At 42.1% G+C, this 19,978-nt stretch overlaps 1 protein-coding gene across 7 annotated transcripts in view; it reads right to left on the bottom strand.

Annotated features, from left to right (window-relative positions):
* The window catches only part of PTPRT (protein tyrosine phosphatase receptor type T), a 436,478-nt gene that overhangs the window by 252,475 nt on the left and 164,025 nt on the right, over positions 1-19,978 (bottom strand). For all 7 annotated transcript variants that reach the window (XM_088064391.1, XM_088064395.1, XM_088064397.1 and 4 more), the window contains exons 3-6: positions 18,393-18,664; positions 12,778-12,859; positions 9,614-9,729; positions 6,658-6,832 (exon numbers count right to left, since the gene is read on the bottom strand). In XM_088064391.1, coding sequence (XP_087920517.1) covers positions 6,658-6,832; positions 9,614-9,729; positions 12,778-12,859; positions 18,393-18,664 — 645 coding nt within the window. The remainder of the gene's footprint in view (positions 1-6,657; positions 6,833-9,613; positions 9,730-12,777; positions 12,860-18,392; positions 18,665-19,978) is intronic.

Below are 19,978 nucleotides of genomic sequence, written 5' to 3'. Positions count from 1 at the left end.
TAGCTTGCATTTTACATCAAATAAAACATTACTTTTTAGTGGTTGGGTGTTTTTTTTCTGCTGCAAAAGAAATATATGTTGATGCAAAAGAAATATATTTTGATCCCTGCCCTGCTGAGATAACAGGACATGATCAACAATTACATCCCATAAGTGCCAGAATCTTCACCACCATCCACAAATGGTGACAGATGACACTTCAAGGGAGTTTCCTTGAATGGAAAGCAGCCAGCAGCATTGTAAGCACAGGGTGGATAAATGAAGAACAGTTTTAGATCCTATTTTCCAGGAGAAACCCATGAATAACTTCCCTACAATTAAGGAGGCAGAGGAAGGATGAGCAGTAGAGAGTTATCAGTGAATGTGACCCGTCTTTAAGCTCAGTCATAAGCAAAAAAATAAAAAATAAAAGTGCAATTTTGAATTTTAATGTCACGTGAGCATCATTAACAATCATCCTGCATGAAAATTTGTACATTAAAAAGGAGCAAAGAATGGAAAGCTGCCAGGCTCGTTTGATATGGCACATATCTGGTGGTCATTCACTGCAAGAACACTTCCAGGTAGCAAAGGCACGGGGATGTGTTCTTGGTATTTTATGTTCTTTTCTGAGAATCAACAGTCCTGAGTTAATTTCCATGCAGTTGCCTTAAATCTCCTTAATAATTCTAACTAGAAATGAAAAGGTTTGCATGCATATCATGCATTTTGTCAAGACACTCAGTGGTGTGACAGGAGAGCCATTATAATTTCCCAGATTTTAGAAACAAAGTCAAGTTTAAAGCAGTACTCCCTGCTCATCTTACACAGCAACAAAAATCCTGCTGAGGAGAGAAACAAAAAAAGTTGGGAAAAGTATAGATTGAATTGAGAATACACCATTGGTTTATGAACTTGTTTTGTACCCCTTGCAGCTTTGTATTCCTCCCGAATATGTTTGTTTACACCCTGTTGATTAAAATCAACAAGAGAAACCAAGAAAACATATTTCTGGACCATTACTGCAAGTCTGTGTGGCACTGGAAGCAATGCTGAAAACTGGCTCCTTTATATAAACTCCACATTTATCACTTCTCAAAGAAATAGCTTCATTTCCCAGCTCTATTTTGGAAGTTAAACATAAGGAGAGGGAAATACTTCTTTTTGAGAGGACTCATGTTTCATACTGCTGAACATCTTCAATACAACAGCGTTGTCTCCCATCTCCTTCATTGGCTTCACAGATATTAAGTTGGATGGAAAGAAGAGAAATTGGAGTTACAGCTCTTGGTGAGTGTTTGTAATCTCCTTGTCTCCTCTTTTCCCTAACCACATGCCACCCCATGATTAAAACTGAGTTAAAGCAACTGAGCTGAGCTGAATTAAACAGAGCGGTGACAAGTCCAGGTAATTACCAGCCAACACCACCAAAGGGATTGTTACACTCCCTACACCACTGTGACTGCAGAGAAATAAAGGAAGAAGTGGCTTTTTCAGACACTCCATTAATGACAGAGCCATTCTCCCTCACTCAGGTATTTCACAGGCAGGAGAAGCCTCATGAACAGCCGGGATGTGCTGCCTTACGTATTTCATCAAATCTGTGTCAGCTCCCCACAGCACAGCACGGGGGCCTTCTGAACTGACTGAGCTCGTGTAAACTGGGAGGAAACAGGCAAAGAGAGAGCAGGCAGCTGGAGGAAACCCTTTCTATCAGTGTCCTGACACTGCTGGGAGCACCAGCCAGGGACTGACTCCTGCTCGCAAGCTGATAACTCAGAGGGCCTTGATCAATGTGCAGAACTCAGGCAGATGGATTCAAACGTGCCCAGAAACATCTGTGATCTGGATGAACCTGATCAATTCAGACAGGGATCTTCACACCTGCCAGCTACTTATTAATGCACATGAAAAAAATGCTTTTTTTAACAGTAACATCTTAAGCAGACGTGCCACAGCTGAGCTTGTCTCCCAAAGAGTTGGAAGGGACTGAGGGACGTGGTCCTCCAGCCACCCTGATGGCAAAAGTGGACAGCTGCAATGCAGAAGATACTTTTCATATCAACATCCCCAATCTCCTGGGTGAAGTATAGGCACTTAAGCATCACCAACAGAGGTTATATTACCCCATGATGGCAAGGATGTTATGTCAGTTTTAATGAGCACATTTGGAATTAATATCTCAGGGTATAGAACTATCTGTGTATCAGTCATGAAAATATTAAAAAAGAAACCAACAACAAAACCAATACAGGAAATATTCAAAGGGTCTTTCTCATATTCACCACATCTCCCCATAACAGCTCTGTAGGAAGTGAAAAACTTTGGAGCTGGTGAGTTTCCTCTATGATTACATGGAAGACAAGTAACTTTCCTTCCCAGGAACACATTCCAGAGTATGTTACACACATGTGAATCACATACTTTCCTACCCTCATTGAACTTCTTGTTTGCAAGGAAATCAATGGAGAGAGGCTGATGTGACATTTCTAGAACCAGCTCCAGCCCAAGATCAGGCTCAGCTGAAGAACAAAGATGTTTTCATTTCTTATGAGTTTTAAGCTCCAGAAAATTCCTTCTCCTAGTAGGACTTCCTGCTGTTGAATAATTAACTGAAACTATTCTGGAGTCATCTCCAGTCATAAATACTGAGACAGCCAAAACACCTGTAGAGCTTTTCCTTGATGAGTCTGTCTTAGAACTGTAAATCTGAAATCTTCACAGCATATTTCATATGGAGAAGCTTCCATATATGGATTTCTTTAAATAGGTAGTTATTTATCATGTTTTTCACACCTGACTATCTCAACTCCAACAACTTGACAGGGTTTTTTTTTTATTCAGTTCATTGTTCAGCGCTTGTATCTGTTTTCCCTTGTTTTGTGGTTGGGTTTTTTTGTAAATTCCAGTGCCTGCTTTTAGGAAGAGACTCAATCACTGGAGCAGATTTCAGTGTGTACCTGGTGAGTTCATAAACAGATGGTGGAATTACAGTGACGAGCATCACACCAGAAGAGACCCAGAGAGAGAATGGTAAACAACTGTGACAAGGAACCCACCTCTCCCTCTGGTGTCACTCAAGGCATCAGCTCCTTGTGTGACTGATAAAAACCTGATAAAAGCAAGAGAGAGCTGTCCCACATATCACAGCCATGACAGAAAGCCTCTCAGCTAAGAGACAGGTTATTTTTCCAACCAAACACTTTGAAAATCAAGACAAAACTGAAGAGAACTGGAACATCCACTTGGGAGTCAGTGGAGAGGTTGTGCTGAGGCCCAACAGGATCTTCCTACCCCTGCAGGAGCAGAACAAACCCTAAGAAAATGCCAGGAGCCTTAAAAGAATGGTAAAAGTAGCAACAGGTAGCAGGAAAATAATTTTGAGAGGCTTCTGAAGAGTGAAAATCTCAGAAAACTGGCTCATAAAAATAGGTTATAGATGCTGTAATATTCCCTCAGCTCTGCATGGATTCTTATAATATATTGAGTGATTAATTTGGGCATCCAGAGTACCTGAAAGGGATCAAGGAAAAATAGAAACAACTGCCAACAGTTCTCCACACACCCTCACAGAGTTTAAAATGTTATCCACAGCCTTACCTAATGTGACAAGTGTCCTGGTAGGACACCAGCATTAATACAGACCTTAAATGATAAAATTCTAGCCAATTTCCACAGTATTTTAAACAATCTTTACACAAGGAAGGCCTACATTTGCTCAGAATACAAGTAACTGCCACACAGCTTTTACTTAAAAGAAAATTACAGGCAAGAAATGTTCCATTCAGGTGCGAGCAGTGTAGCGAGACACAGAATCTCTGGGGTTTTTTTAAGCTGCCCTGTACAAAATTGTATTAAATTACTGTATGGGCACCTGTGAGAGAGAAGAAATAGAGAAGAGCTATTTCCACTAGAGCACCAAAGGATGGCAAGGGGTGCAGATGGAAATGATAGGTTTTTCTGGCCTGAAATTATGATTGGAGAGTGCAAAGAGAAGAATGAATGTATTGTCATTTATACAAGCCAGGAGACAGAGAAGCATTAGCACATACAGCAAATAGCTGCCTAGAGAACAGCATTTTCACAGGATTACAAATGTATCTCCTGCCACTAAACATACTGGAATAATTTGGAACTAATACTGTTATATTCTTTTGTGTAAGATTGCCAGGAATTTCTTTTCAGTAATACATTGCTCTTTGTGAAGGTGCCCAGAGACAAGCAAGGGGTTGTGTGTTTCATTTAATTATTAATTCCATTTGCTGAAACAGGTATGTACTGTCCAATCTGGGCTTTAGGAGCATGCACATTTCAAAATCAGACCTCTATTTTGATATCTAGCAAGCTTTTTTATTTAATATTGAGGAATGTAAACTACTTTCTGTTCTAAATACTTCAAGAAAACTTCCTATGCACAGGGAAGCAAACAGATCTTCCAGTTAAAAAGATTACATAGACACACTTTTAAATCTTAATTTTTGTTGAAGAAACACCCTGTGATTTTATGTTCCTCTTTTCAAGAAAAAGCACATGAGAAGCAGAGATTGAGCTTGGATTTAGCAGGTTTAGGAACAGGCCCATCAATTGAGCAAAACCTCAATTACAGGCTAATTGAATGTATGCTCAAGTACATTATTGCAATTCAATAATCATCTCTTCACAATTAAACACTTCCAATTTGCTTTCATTTCCGCCTGTGCACATGCATTACAAATTTGCTATTATTCACACTAAAATTAGTCAGGCTGGTTGGAAGTCCCAGTGTGTCATGGGGTGACACCAAACCGACCTCAAATGAGCCACTTAACCTCACCTGCATCCTAATCAGGCATGAGGAACAGGATGGGATCTTGCACAGCAATATTATCCTGTTAAAGTTTCTTCCAGGTAGGTGCATTGTTGAGCAATCCAGCAATGAAGCCCCCAGCATCTTTCTTGCTGGACATCCAGCCATTCATGGTTTTAATTTATTCTGTTTTTTTTCCCTGCTCCTATCAACAAACACAAAGTTCCAGGCACCTGACTGAGCCTGGGATGCTCTGATAGCTGCAAGCTCTGCCCTCCCTCTATTTAGCTGTGGTACAATCCTAGGTGTGCCACTCCTGGCAGCTCAATTCCCTCTTAATAGTGAATTAATTCCTCCAGATTTGAACAGGATACAAGATCACCGCGTGGGAATTAAAAGCACATCCAGCACAAGCATTCTCCTCGTGGTCTGTGCCATCCAAACATCTGCACCACACAGCACTCCCAGGCACAACAAAGGCATCATAACAAAGGCCTGAACCAGTTGGCAGAAAGCAGCACAGGGGACAGCTTGATCTCATTCCTACAGCTGCCATCCATTTTCATACCCTCCATTTCCATCAGGAAATTATAGCCTGGGAGCAGACCCAGACTTCAAATTCCTCTCACCCCAAACACAGAGTGCCCTCAGCCACCTTCTGAGCTCACCACCGAAGAGTCAGTGAGCACTCCTGTGGTGCAGCTCGAGGTGAGATTTAAAAACAAATAAAGAGGAACCCAGAGTAGGGGATAGCACTTCACCACCTGCCTGGTGAGATTATGACACACCTTGCATGTGTCAGGCTCCTGAATTACAGTAATCAACATGGCTAAAATCCAAACTCCCTTCAAGAACTACTGATGCTTCTACTCTGGACTTGAGGACGTCAGCAGAATCAATCCAAACATTTACTGCCAGAGGCCCTGGACAGTCTCCCCTGGCATGCAATGCTCCACCACAAGATTATTTCTGCCTGATAAAATACTGGAAAGGAGAGCAGGTAAAGCTGATAACCACACTGTTCAGCTGACTACAGTAAAAATCCCCATAGCCACCATATTTTACTATAAAAGCTTACAAAGAGGGCTGTTTCCAAAGTTTAAATTCAAATATTCCAGATACCAACTTAAACTCATGACACTTTTACCCTTTTTCTCATATTTACATGAATGAAAGAAGGTCCAACAGGATGGCAGCTTTTATAGACAGTTACCTGTCACTGTTGGACACAAAATGATTCACACAGACACAGCTTGAAGTGAGATGAAAGAAGAAGGAAGTTTATTTGTTCTTTCAGTATTTATAAGTTTTTGACCACAACCAGGGATTGGATAGTCAGGTTAACACCTTCCCAACCACACTGGCCATGACAGACATCCATCAAAAGACAAATCTTTAATGGAATGTATGAACACCTGTGTTTATAGTTATTGTCCTGGGAAAGTGGCCAGAAATTATGAAAACAATATGGAAAGGTCTGATTCTCAGGGCGACAGTTACCCTCCAGGAAGAAACATGTTATAATGCATTGAGAAAAATGGTATAACCCAAGATGTACTCCTGAAATACAGAATGTATTCAGAATCTTCCCTCTTATCTCTTCCTCCCCAGTTTTCCTTATTGGCTGTGTGAATGTAACCCTTCCCCTTCCCCTGACTTCAAAAAGGAGCACGTTATCAATTTTCTTCCTCTTTCCCCACGCAATCCCCAGAATAAAGCTGGAATACCATCTCAGCAAGGGAGAGAGCCTCATTTCAGTCCCTCTGGTCCATGCTATAATATTTTCCCGCCTCCCTGGCTGCAGCTGGGCGGACTGTGGCTGCAAAGAGGCTGGGAACATATATAAAATACAGCAGAAACACCTCTCTTGAGTCAAGGCTTTGCTGTCCTACCTTTGACGATGAGCTCGGCGTAGTTGGAGACCCCGGAGCCGCCGTCGGAGCGGATGACACAGCGGTACTTGCTGATGCTGCGCTGGGACGTGTCGGCCACGCTGACCGTGGCTGAGAAACGCCTGTGGTTGACCACTCGAGTGACCATCAGGGCTGTGTCCCTCCCATTCCACTGCTGCAGAGAGAAATGATGTGATGATGGAGACAGGCAGGCTCTGCACTGGTGCATCTGTGTGTGATTCACTCCTTGGGGTGTTTAACACAGGTCAGAGCTCCCTGTTCACGTTGCTGGAGGGGTTTTGTACAAACACAGCTTTCCGAGAGAAGGATTCAGCTGTTCCCTCAGGAAATCCTCAGGGCTGTGTGAGCTGGGCCCCAAATATTCTTATACATGAGTAAGGGTGAGCAGGCCCTGGCACAGGGTGCCCAGAGCAGCTGGGGCTGTCCCTGGATCCCTGGAAGTGTCCAAGGCCAGGTTGGACAGGGCTTGGAGCACCTGGGAAGGTGTCCCTGGCCAGGGCAGGGGACAGGGCAGGATTAATTTTAAGTCCCATTCAACCCAAACCAGAGATTCTATGATATATTTAAGTTTGTGTTTCTATTTAATATTTGAGATATAACTGGGCTCTTGGTGTGTTCTAAGGCTACAAAGAGGGTAAGGGGTCTGGAAAAGAACCCAAAGAACCCATATGAGGGCCAGGACACTGAGGACACTTGGCTTGGTCAGAGTAGGAAAGAGAAGACTGAGGTCAGATCCCTTCAGGGGCTGCAGCTCCTCCTGAGCTCTGATCTCTGCTCTGGGACAGGGACAGGACCCAGGGAATGGCTGGAGCCATTCCAGGGGAGGCTCAGGCTGGATGTCAGGGCAAGGTTCTTCCCCAGAGGTGCTGGCACTGCCCAGGCTCCCCAGGGAATGGGCACGGCCCCGAGGCTGCCAGAGCTCCAGGAGCGTTTGGACAGCGCTGCCAGGGATGCCCAGGGTGGGGTTGTTGGGGGGTCTGGGCAGGGCCAGGGCTGGGCTGGGGGATCCTGGGGGTCCCTCCCAGCTCAGGATATTCTCTGACTCAAAGATTAGTTCTTGCAAAGGCTGCAGAGTGGCAGCTCAGACTGCAGCTCCACACAGTGTAATTAGAGGCCCGGCTTGGATGTGAAAACACAACAGCTGAAGGCTTTGTGCCCACCTGGGAAAGCACTACAAATGAACAGATTCTGTAAATTTGGCCTTTCCAGATGCAAAACTCTGATTCTGGACCAATTTAAATAAATTGCTTGGATGAGCAGACATCCTTGTATATCCAACATTCCCCAATAAACCTCTCTACCAATGCCAGACCACATTTTTCCAACTGGAAAGGAGACAGGCAAAGAATTAGCCAGAAATTGTTCTCTGCAGTATGAACACCTCAGCTTGCTCATTTGTCCACTTTATTAGGAATTTCAAAGGAAAGCACATTGCTGTTTTGGCAGTTTCCACTAAGCAGTTTTTAGGGGTGTTTCCAAGGCTATTTTCATTAAATGCTGCAGTTTTAGAGAATGGAAAGCAGGTTTTCTCATTAACAATAGCAATTCTTTCCTCCCCAAACTCTTCTCCTCACAGGGAAAGGTTCGTACTGCTGCAGGTCAGAATTGTTTTTGCACGGATTTAATTGTAACTGGGGAAATACTTTAATGAAAGAACCCAAAAAAGATAAAATAAGTCAAAAATATATCTCAGTGGGTGCCAGACATACACCATAGGTAAATAAATTTAAGCTAAAAATGTAATTTTTAGGAGAACAGCTATGATGAGAGCATAGTTACTGAATGTAAAATCATTTTTATATAATGCCAACTACATGTTTCACCAACTTAAGCCTTTTTCCCAGTACTTATTTTAATTTTTATGATTAGATGAACCAATTCCTTGATTTAAACTAGATTTGAAAATGTTATTTTTATATTTTATTGAAATACCTGAAGTCAGTTATAAAATTTGATAAAATATGGTAATTATTTGACTACAAAGGCCGTTCCTGTCTGCCCCAGATGTTACAACTCTGGGGTGATCAAACCCTCAGTCCCATCAGCCCAAGCTGAGAATAAAACTTTCAGACTGGCTTTAGTGTTCTGCAAATGATGTTGGCCCTACGTACGTGCAACAAGAATCCTCTTGACTTGTTTGGGAGTCAAACATTAAGGAACTTGATGATTTTTAAAGCTCCTGGAATGGTAATGCTGGGAGTCCACATATCAGAGAAACTGAAGGGGCAGGAGAAATGATTGTGTCGTCCACTGGGAAACACACAGCCCATGTGCTGACGTTGGGGTCTCTTCCATTTCAAACTCCAACACTGACCAGGAATTCCCAAGGGTTTTGCTGCACCCAGCAGAAGAGCAGGACCCAGATGAGTTTGATCACTAGGCTGCAAATAAGACATCCAGGGAGGGAATGTTTTGGTCTTTTAGTGAGTGACTAAAAGGAACGAGACCAAATCTGCTGTCAACACAGCCAAGGGAAACTGGGAGCAAGTAGAACTGGGTGCAACCTGGGATTGGCTATTTGAACCACCCAGGTAAGTCATTTCAGACCTTGGAGATTTCCTTCTTAACAATTGTCACCAACTCCAGGCTGAGAACAATTTTAGAGGGTGAAAGGAAAGCAGCTAGCATGATAAAGCAGAAGAGAACTGTTCCTCTCTCCTCTGCTTTATGGCTGGGTGTTTACAGGTACACGGGCATTTGTTTGAAAATAGAATTTTTCTGTCACTGGCTATTTTTTCCTTTTTCTGTCTCCTAATTCCATGCTTTGTCACCTCAAACTCTCCCCTAGAAGTGATTTAAAGCTGTTCTTCAAAGCATCTCAATGAAAAGATTTTTTCCTCACCACCACCAGTCTTTCTCTACCTATTTATTTCCCTTGAAAAAAGCAAAGAAAGGCCCAAGTTAAGCAGGAGAAGCCAGCAGGGCTCTTCATTACCTGGAGCCAGAGCTTGTCGTGCTGTGACCACTTCCCGCCGGCGATGCACTGGAAGGTGGCGTTCTGCCCCACGTTCACCTCCACGTTCTGCAGCCGCAGGAAATGGGGGGCTTTTCCTGACAAAAGAGGAATTGCAAGGGTAGAGCGAGGCAGGAGCACCCCCCAAACACTCTGCAAAGCCTCTGTGCTCTCCCTGCCAAAGTGGCTTCCCAAAATGAAGCCGCCCTTGGGTGTTTAACTCCTCCCAAGTGGTGATGGAGCTGGGAGAGGGAGGCTGGAGGGATCTCAGAGAGCCCTGGCACCCCTGAAAACACAGACTTGCATCAAATCACAAGTTCATGGTCACCAGAACAATTTCTTATTGCCTGCTATAAAGAGTAATTGAGTAATCTCTTTTCTTCAGAAAACTATATTTCTAAAAAGGTCAAAAAAAGTCAACTGCTTTTCTGCTTGTCAAGCATGACTGACCCAAACCCCATTTTCACAAGGGTCTTTTATCCTTTTCCTTTTCTTGACTATCAAATACGTCCTAGACCTTTAGAATAATGCATCATCAATATCAAATCAGATATTAAATGAAATATTCATTTACCTGACAGCATTTTACCACTGGTTTAGTTTAAGATCACTGATATCAGTGTTTTGCTGACACTAAATTCAGCATTAGTTCAAAATTAAACCAGTGATATTAAAAATGCAGACATTAGGGTTTGTTGGTGTTTTTTTTACAAATAAACTAGATGAGGGGGTTATCTTTTGGATTAAATATCAGGCTGGTGTCTATTTAACAAAAAATATAAACAAGATTACAGCAGTGGATGCAACACCTTTAAGTGGGCTATTTTCTTGCAGGGCTTCAGAAAAAGGTTTGTGCATCATTTGAAAAATTTTAGTGCAACACACTGAAAAAACTTGCACCTATAAAGGTCAGTGTTTTTCAACATCATCTGCACATTTTTTGGTATGATTAGACACTGAAATTCATCATTTCAGAGGGCATTGTAACCTTTCTTCTGTTGGAATCAAACAGCTTTAAAGGAATGTGGGCATCTGTGGCTGTGCATGGCTGAAACTTGATGTACAAGTGTTTGACACATGAACAGAGAACACATGTTCATACACCATGTCAAATGTTTTATCTGCTCCTGTGCCCTGTCCAACACACTGACAGCTCCTGAAGGACAGGGGCTCTGCACTATCCTGCTTTCTGCAGCAGGAATTTGCATCCAGGCTTACTGGAAAACTCCCTCTGGGTGACATTCAGAAGGCTCCTTCGGTATTTCAGGATAATCCTTTTATTTGTGGCTGCAGTCTAAAGTGTGCAGCTGTAAGTCAGCTACAAATCCAAAGGTGTAGAGTCCCACCAGTGCCAGCATCCTGCTCCTTAGGTCTGCCCAGCATCTGGAGCATGGGCTGTGCTGTGGTGGCAAGGGCTCATGCACACACAGTCAATGAGCTTTCAGCATAAGGAAAATGGATATTCCAGTGTCTTGCTTCACAGGACAAAGGGAAAAAAGAGGCAGCACCAGCAATACATTTATTTTTCACTATTACTGTGCCATTAGGGGCATTTCACTGTTTTTGCTGACTGTGGTTTGCCTGCCTTTGTCAGCTGTGAAGGTAAAGCAGAAATGAAGAAATAAGACCAATGATTTCAATAACCTCCAGGGTCACCAGGAGCTTCATGGTCCCCATGTTTTGATTTACAACAATTGTAAAAGGAATCTGAGGGGCAAAGGCTGTACAAGGAAAGGGAACACGTGGGTGACATTTACCCTGGTGACTGTCACTGCTGAACAACAAAAGCAGCACTGGGAACCAGGCAGGGGCAGCATTTACAGAGACTGCAGAGAACCTGCAGCTTGTAATGAGCTCTGCATGCTGGGGGCTGCAAACAGATTGAAAAAACCCCAAACAACCAACTTTGAATCATTTTGTTGTTGAGTCACCAAGAATGCATTTAATTTTGGGGAAGGACCTCTGTATACTTGAAGAAATTGATTCAAAATCAGTTTACTTCATTAAGCAGGGACACAACACAGCATCCTGCCCAACTGCTTTAAATCCCATCATTTTCTTGTTGAGACTCTGCCCCATGGTTTGTTTAGTGGCCTCTTCCCCAGTGAAGGGACCAGAGATCACCCAACACGCTGTGGAAGGCACAGACCATTTGGGGATTTGTCTGGATGCTGCCAGTTATCAGCAACATCTGGTTAATACAGACTGTAAGTATTCCTTAATGAAGTAAATGCACCCAAAGGCCTGAGCAATGAGCACATGGTAAATACAAATATAATTTACTTAAGCAGCAATTAACCATGCTGCAGTTATCAGAAATGTCCTGTTAAACTTGAGCAGAACCATGTCTGTCACATTGAATGGCAGATGTTCTTTGACATTCTGATCACAGCGAAAACAGTTGATTTCACTCCATCCATATGATCCATCATCTTTTTTTGTGAGCAGTTGTCACTGACTTACTGAAACCATGAGCCAGAAAGAGGGACTGTTAACAAAAAAATCTTTACAAGTAGCTGTACATTACATCCATAAAATATACAAAGTCCTCAAGCCCCACTGAAGGTGAGTTCACACTCAAAGATTGAGGCCCAATGCTTCTTTAAACATAAAATGTAAATAAATCTCAGCTTATTGTTGTGTCTGTAATAGAAGAAATGCAGCATTAACGTTTTTGAATAATGTAATGAACTTGCATTAGTTTCTACTCCTGGATAAGTGCAGTGTCTGAATAAGATTAATTTCTAATCTCTTCACAGCTTTCTGAGCAGTGAAACCAACCAACCTTTGGGACAGGCTTCTTACCAAGGAAACACTGAAACAATTTGTTTGGTTGTTCTTTTCAGAAGTTAACCTCACAGGTTATTATGAGAAGTTTTTAGATTGTTTTCTACAGCAAAAAGGTTAAGAAATAATAAAGCCATCAGTTTATTAACAAGTAAAGAAGAGAGAATTCCAGCGAGAGCAGCTTTGACTTTTTTGCACAGCTTGCAAAGGTGGGTAATTAAGCAAGGCTGACTGTCCTTAGGGGTCTTGGAGGGAGACAAGACATTTTAGTGCTGACCCAACTGGGTAAATCTCTCCTTTAGTCTGCAAACTGTGACCTACAACATGCTGGTACAGTCAGAAAAATAAAGAGTGCTCACTGCAGGGGTGGGCGAGAACTCTGACTTCGTCCACAGCTATGTACCCAGGGTGTCCTTTCAAAGAGACAGATTCAAATATCACCTGAAATACAAAAGAGAAGAAAATAAATCTGAGAAAGAAGATTTACACCAGTAATTTCAGCAGTCACCACATTCTGCTGTTATTCTGAGTCATTTGAGGCATTTTGTTAATGAAGGGACACCAGGGCAATTCAGTGTGTGAATGCAATACCAAATCTGTTGGGGAAGAAAAAGAAAGGATTAGAGCAACGTTCAATAGGATTAAAGACATCCCTGATTTGGAAAAGCAAAAAGTGCCCTGGGCACACCTATATTCACTTAAGCACCAGTCCAAGAACATTAGGTTGGTAATAATTTGATATCTTGTTCTCAGAATGCCTGGGAAATTGGAGAGAGCCCTACACGAGACAGAATTCTCTTCCTGAGCCAGTGACCATGCACAGATTGTTCTGGAGAAAAACCTGATTTTCTGTGCAGGCCCTTGCAGAAAGTTAATTACAAGCAAAGGATGGCACTGGATTCTGGACTGAAATAAGATCTTCCCAGATATAATGATGTTGTTTTTGCCTCTCCCTGGATTCCATGAGCATGATCTGAGAAGGAATATTCTTAAAAAACATGTGTACAATTTCTTTTCATTAACGGTACACTAACAAACTTCTTTTAATCTTTGTACCTGGATTATGAAAACATTCCAGTAATGTGGGTCTGAAAAGACAGATATTCCATCACAGATTAATAAAAATCTCATTCTTCTCTGTGGCTTTGTGATTTTAACCTGGAAAACTGCCCTGAAGTATCTTGTTATAAAAATATATGGACTACCAAAAAATCAGCAGCACAGGGAAAAAAACAAACCAAAACCAAACAATAAAAAACTAAAAATCTGATAAAGAGATCATTAAAAATAAGTTAATTGCTGGAAAGTGGGGCAGTGGAGAGGAAGGTGCAGATCTTGCACTGGGAACCAGGAACAGGACAAGGGGAAATGGAACAAAACTGAGTCAGGACAAGCTCAGACTGGGCATTAGGAAAAGGTTCCTCAGTGGGAGTGAGATCTGTCCCTGGAAATGAGCACAGCACCGGCCTGGCAGAGCTCATGGAGCATCTGAAGGACACTCTCAGTCACATGGCTGAGTTTTCAGCAGTCCTGTGAGGAGCAGAGCGTTGGATTTAATGATTCTATGGGTCCCTTCCAACTTGAGTCATGCACTGACTCTGTAAGGAACAGGAAGTTTAGAAATGTCCAACCATAATAACAACAATAATATTATCATTAATATTGATAATAATAATAATAATAATAATAATAATACTGAAGCCTGATGTTGAGTAATCAGTGATGCTACCTCCCAAATTAGTGATTCTCTTCCCAAAGGAAGACTTTATTTCCTTTACTACATTAAAAAATGAATGGGTGGAGATGGAATGGGCACTGTCCTCTCCATGTGAAAGGGAAATTCCCACTCTCACTCACTCTGTCTGACTGAAGCAATGTTCACACTGTACTGGATTGCTGATTCTTTTGTGAGTAAATAATCAGCTTTCCAAGGACAGAGTTAATTACATGTTCAGCCAGCACAGTTACTGCCATTAGAGCAGTGTTCTGGTGCAGCTACTTGTTCCACAGGAGAAAATATTCCAGTCATTTGTAACTTCTGAAATTCACTACTAGAACACTGAGTTAACTATTTAAAAACAGTTTTCAAAAGTCCTTTTTGTTCTAAATAAAAGCTGGCATTCCCAGCCTGTCACTGTTCAGCAAGCCACTGGAAGATAAAATAAGCCAAAAACCATTAGCAAGTGTTCTGTGTTATAAGGTCCTTGATAGGGTTTTAGGGACTGTATAAAATAAGACTATAAAATAGGAGTCTTTAGTATGGAAATTATAATTACTTTAGCAATTAAATATCATTCATGATAAAAATTACATTTACTGGGAAGGTCATGCAAGGCTCTACTGCAACTCCCTTCAGACCTGAATACAAGTGCAACATTACAGCTACAAAATCTTATTTTAGCTTTACATTTGTGAAAAGTCATAAGCCACAACAAAGTAATTCTCAATTATCTGCAAGGCAAGAACTTGTTAAGTTCTCCAAGGCATTGGCATCAGGTATGAGTGGGTGGCAAAAGTGAGGACCAATACACAGAGAATTGACTTTGGTTAATTATCAACATGTTCAGGGTCTTTCATACTGTACAATATAACTTAATAATAAGTTAAGTTAATAATAACCAACTCAGCCCCTAAAAAATCCCTGTTCACTGGTGCAGAATCCACTGAGTAGAGGACTCCTCTCAATTCAAGCAATATTGTTTGACTATTTTATTCTGTTCTGCTTTACACTCAGATATTCCTGCCCTTCCCCAGTTCAAACTTAAACATTTTTGTATTTATGTGTGTTTTGCAGCATCTCATCCCTATCAAAATGAAAAGCATGGAAGCGTCCAGGATTTCCTGAAAATTGGGAATTGAGACCCAGCATGGGGAAAAGGCAGGAATAAATGTTTATGGGGTCCATTTCTGCAAATCTCACACTCTGTATCACTCATGTCCTTTTAAATTCAGTTGGAAACGCAGCATGATGGTTGAGACAGAAAATGCTTTGCAATTAATAATGCTTTGCATTTAAAGAACTCCAAAGAAATTAATATTCTTGACAAAATACAAAGCTTCACTCTTAAAAAATAAATAATTCTTAAATGCTCCTGAGGACTGCAAATACAAAGTCATTTCATGTTTCCTTCCCACCAAACAAGCCCCAGTTCAGCGCTGTGATTTACCAACAATGTCTGTGTTAGCAGCGTAGCCCAGCTCATCTGTTGTGCTACAACAGCTTTCTCCAAGCATGGATCAATAACATTCCTTGCTATACATCAAAAAAACACCTCCTGGCAGGCTCTAGTGCTGCCCTTGGTGCATTCTGGGGCTGAGATCATCCTTATGGCAAGCAGTAATTCAAGATTACACGTATTACCTTTCTCCAAGAACCATTAGAGCTTTTTTTCTCGCTACGCTGGAAAACATTTGCAGGCTGGGAATCCAAGAAACTTCAGTGTAGACATGATAAATCTCCCCACATTTCTATCTCAGCTAGGTGCTTCTGCAGCCTGATGACTCCTGTGACCCTTGCACAGAACTGCCAAACCTAAAACATGACCTCTGGCAACTGCTTTGGATGCCAGTTTTCCACTAGCCACATCTCCAAAGCTCAAGGAATTTGCCAAAACCTCAGACCAGGACAGAGAGCTTCAGATTGTTTTGTCTGGCTGAATTTTTGATGTACATCCCAATCCAGGGTGGTATGGTTTCTGTGCCTTAGGAGGGTAGTTGACATTTTGTCTGATGCAGATTTCAATATTTAGGGAAAATGTTGGTTTTACCCGGTCTTTCCAAAATACAGAATGGGCTGTCAGGCCTCTTGTGCACAGAGAGTTCTCCAGGAATGCAATTTTGATTTAAAGCTGGCAAAGAAATGGCAACTGTGAGGGTGGGCAGGCCCTGGCACAGGGTGCCCAGATCAGCTGTGGCTGCCCCTGGATCCCTGGAAGTGTCCAAGGCCAGGTTGGACAGGGCTTGGAGCACCCTGGGACAGTGGAAGGTGTCCCTGCCATGGCTGGGGGTGGAATGGGATGAGCTTTGGGGTCTCTTCTAACCCAACCCATTTAGGATTTTATTAAATAACACTGCCATGGCACATTCTGGAGCATGTATCAACAACATTTTTCAGAAACACACCCAAGTTTTCTTGTCCTCCCACCTCTGGACTTAAGCAGAAGTTACTTTAGTAGAAGAAAAAGTGAAAGTAGAAGTCTACTTTAGTAGACTTAATAGAAGTGTTACTTTAGGCTGGCAAATACTAACAATTTTTCCTCTTCATTTTTACAAGCTTCAAGTTCTTTCTTTTAATTTTTTCTTAAACCTTGTTTAAATGTAGAAACTCACAGGACTACAGACCACCAATAAGGTGATTTGTAAAACCAGAGATTGAAATCAGTCTACCAGACCCCCATAATATCCAGGACAGATTTCAAACTTTAAAAGTCATGCTTAAGGAACAAAAATTCAAGTGTGACTAGAAGGAAACATCACTCTCACTCATCACAAATTTAAAAAGAAGCCCCTTGCATTTTCTAGGAAGGAACTACTCCTGGGCAGATACTGCTGCCTTCCAGTCCATTCATTTTTGTGCTTTAGTGTAAAATTCTTGTTTGATTTAAAAGATTCTTTTGCCCAAAACCAGCAAACTTGACCTGCCAAAGTACTTGTAAAAGACCTAAGTGAGGCTCAGGAAGCCTCCTATTGATATATCTGAGAGCAGGATCCCTCTTAGTACGAGATCAGACTGCCTTTTGCAGGTTTTTCAAGCTTTGATTTTCTGGGTGAAAGATCATTTCTGTTATCTCTGTGGAGCACCTACGATGAAGCAAATCCTGCTTCATGCCCAGGATCACGTTAATATGAATGGAGTAGGAGCACTCCAGTGTGCCTTCAGAACAGTCACAAGTTGTGCACTGCCCTTAAAACACCACTTTCCACACATTTGCATCTCTTTATCCTTCCCTCTCGCCTGCCTGGTGCACTCTGTGGATTCTGCTGGTACCCACAACTCTTTCAGAGGCAGCACATTAAAGCATTCTCCTCCAGCTCAGACTTTATAGACCTTCTTCCCAGTTATTAGAAGCAAGAAAAAGAGAGGCTTTTCTACCTGCTGTTTTTTATACACAGACTATTTGCTGCCTTTTCATAGCTCATTCTATCTCAGTCCCTATCTCACTCATGTCTTTTATTACATCAAATCTCCTGCAAGGTTTAGGATACAATTACCTTCCAGGCTTATTTTTTTGTGTGTGTGTCTTGAATATAAAACAAGACAAAAGTACTCCTTCAACAAATAAAAAGTAGTATGTGAGTCCATTGTGTGCAAATTATCTAACTGAAATTAAAACAATGGCTGCAAAGTTGCCACATGAAGTTTTGAAGCAGCTAAGAAGTAGGTGTAAAGCTAATAAAACCAAAAAATAGTGTAGCCATTACATTCCTTGGCTTTGTCCTTTTCTAAATAAAAAAATAATCTTCGAACAGAATAAATAAAGCTGTGCTAGAAAGAGGAGGAACTGAGGATCTAGTGAAAGATATCCACATTTGATACCGTGGTATCAGAATTTATTAGTACCTTATGTGCTTACACCCCTCGTAGGGGTATAAGACACAAGGCCAAGTCACAAAATGTTCCTTCCTATGGAACCAACCAAGGTCCAAAAATAATGCAGGGAGATTTTTGCAGAGCACAGATGCACAACCAGAAACTGTTTTGTTTACAGTCACACAGTGCCATGGAAGGCGCCAATACAAGAGGCAATTTCATCATGAACGAGTGGGTCTTGTCAATAACTGCCTCCCATCCATCTCCCTGTGGCCTGCCAACAACTCAAGAAAAAAGGTGAAGGAGAAGGGAAGAAATATGTTAAGCTGCCTATAGAACCACTGCAGGTGAATTTATTCTGAGAGGAAAAACCAGGGAGGGAGGTGTCGATTTTCCAAACTAACAAAGGGGAGAGAAAGGGGGAAAAATATTACAAACCCCTACCTGATAAAAATGTGGCCAGAAGGTGCTGATGGCCAGCTCTGCCTTCACCCAGCCCTCGGTCACCACCCCTGACACGTTCCAGATGGGGTTGCCCTGGGGGCCCCCGTTGACCTTGACGTAGACGTTGAGGGAGCCGGGGCTGGAGCGGTCCCGGCTGGACAGGTAATAGTGGAAGTCGATGCAGTGGGTGTCATTCTCCTTCAGTGTGGGCAGCAGCAGGTGAGCTTTCTGCCCTGATGCTCGCCCAGAGCTGTTCACCATCATGAAGGAGCCTGAAGAGCAAAGGAAAAAGAGAACAAAGGGTGGGTTTGTGTGGATTTTTGGTGTAAACCTCTCAAGCCACAAAACAAACCATTCCTCTGAAGGAAGCAGCTGTTTGGTGTCAGCTGTTAGGGAGAGAAGGATATTAACATTGCAGGTATACACACCACTAGACTCAGAGCTAGCTAGAACCACTTTAATTAAATAAACTGCAAACCAAAATAGAAATACTGTCTTGCTTGTATTATTTTATCACCTTGTGATCACACAGTCACTCTAAACAAAAGCACATTCCCACTTCAAGCAACAGCCAGGTTCTCCTGTTGCACACAGTTCCCAAAGGCACATTCAGTACAAGGTAACAAGTGACAGGATGAGAGGAAACAGCCTCAAGTTGCACCAGGGGAGGCTTAGATTGGATATTAGGAAAAAATTCTTCATGGGAAGTGTTGTAAAGCACTGGAACAGATTGTGGAGTCACCACCCCTGGAAGTGTTCAAGAAATGCGTATATGTGGTGCTTGGGGATGTGGTTTAGTGGTGAGCATGGTGTTGGGCTAATGGTTGGATTTGATGATCAATGAAAGTAATCTCCAACCTTAACAATTCTATGATTCAACACAAAACCAACAGCAGATATATACTGTCAGCTGATATTTGCCTGCATGGCCCCAACACCCTTCATGCCAGTCCATACCTGGGAACTCTGGCACTTGAATATTTGAAGGTCATGTTAAGAAAACTCCAGTTTTCAGAGCACAACCAAGTGAGGGTTGTCAACAGAACAGCAACAACTTGTAATAATGCAACAGGACAATAATTCTTGTGGGAGGGAAGGTAGGCTGAGTTTAGGGAGGAAAATGTATACTGAGGCAATTTATGAGTTTGTTAACCTGGAAGTCTGCATCATATTAACCATGGCACTCAATGTTGAACTTGCATTTGGATTCATCAAGCAGTTATTTTACAGCACATTGTGTCTCCACTCATCTCCTCACAGATGCATCAAGGTGACGAATGTCAGCAATAAGGGAGAACATGATGAGAGTTATTTGATTCAATTCTGGTTACAGGATCTCCTTCATGTGGGTGCAGACAATCACACTCAGAAAGAACTAAAGAAAACACCGGGATGGGGAGGGGGGAATCTGAGTGTCAGCAGCCAGGCATGATAATTTTTAATCAAACACAGCCCTCTTGACACTCCTGGCTCTGATGCTGCTGCCAAGCCATGCTACAGACGTGTTTGTCTGCTGGCCTCTCGCAGTTCACAGAAGATTGAGTTTGAAAAGCCCTGCCTCACTTCTGACCTATTGAATTTCCCTC

This window comes from Pseudopodoces humilis, chromosome 19, assembly GCF_049639895.1.
Source record: "Pseudopodoces humilis isolate 2021_Gansu_Grassland_sample_001 chromosome 19, ASM4963989v1, whole genome shotgun sequence".
NCBI lineage: Eukaryota > Metazoa > Chordata > Aves > Passeriformes > Paridae > Pseudopodoces > Pseudopodoces humilis.
This window is presented reverse-complemented; position numbering and strand designations above follow the sequence as displayed.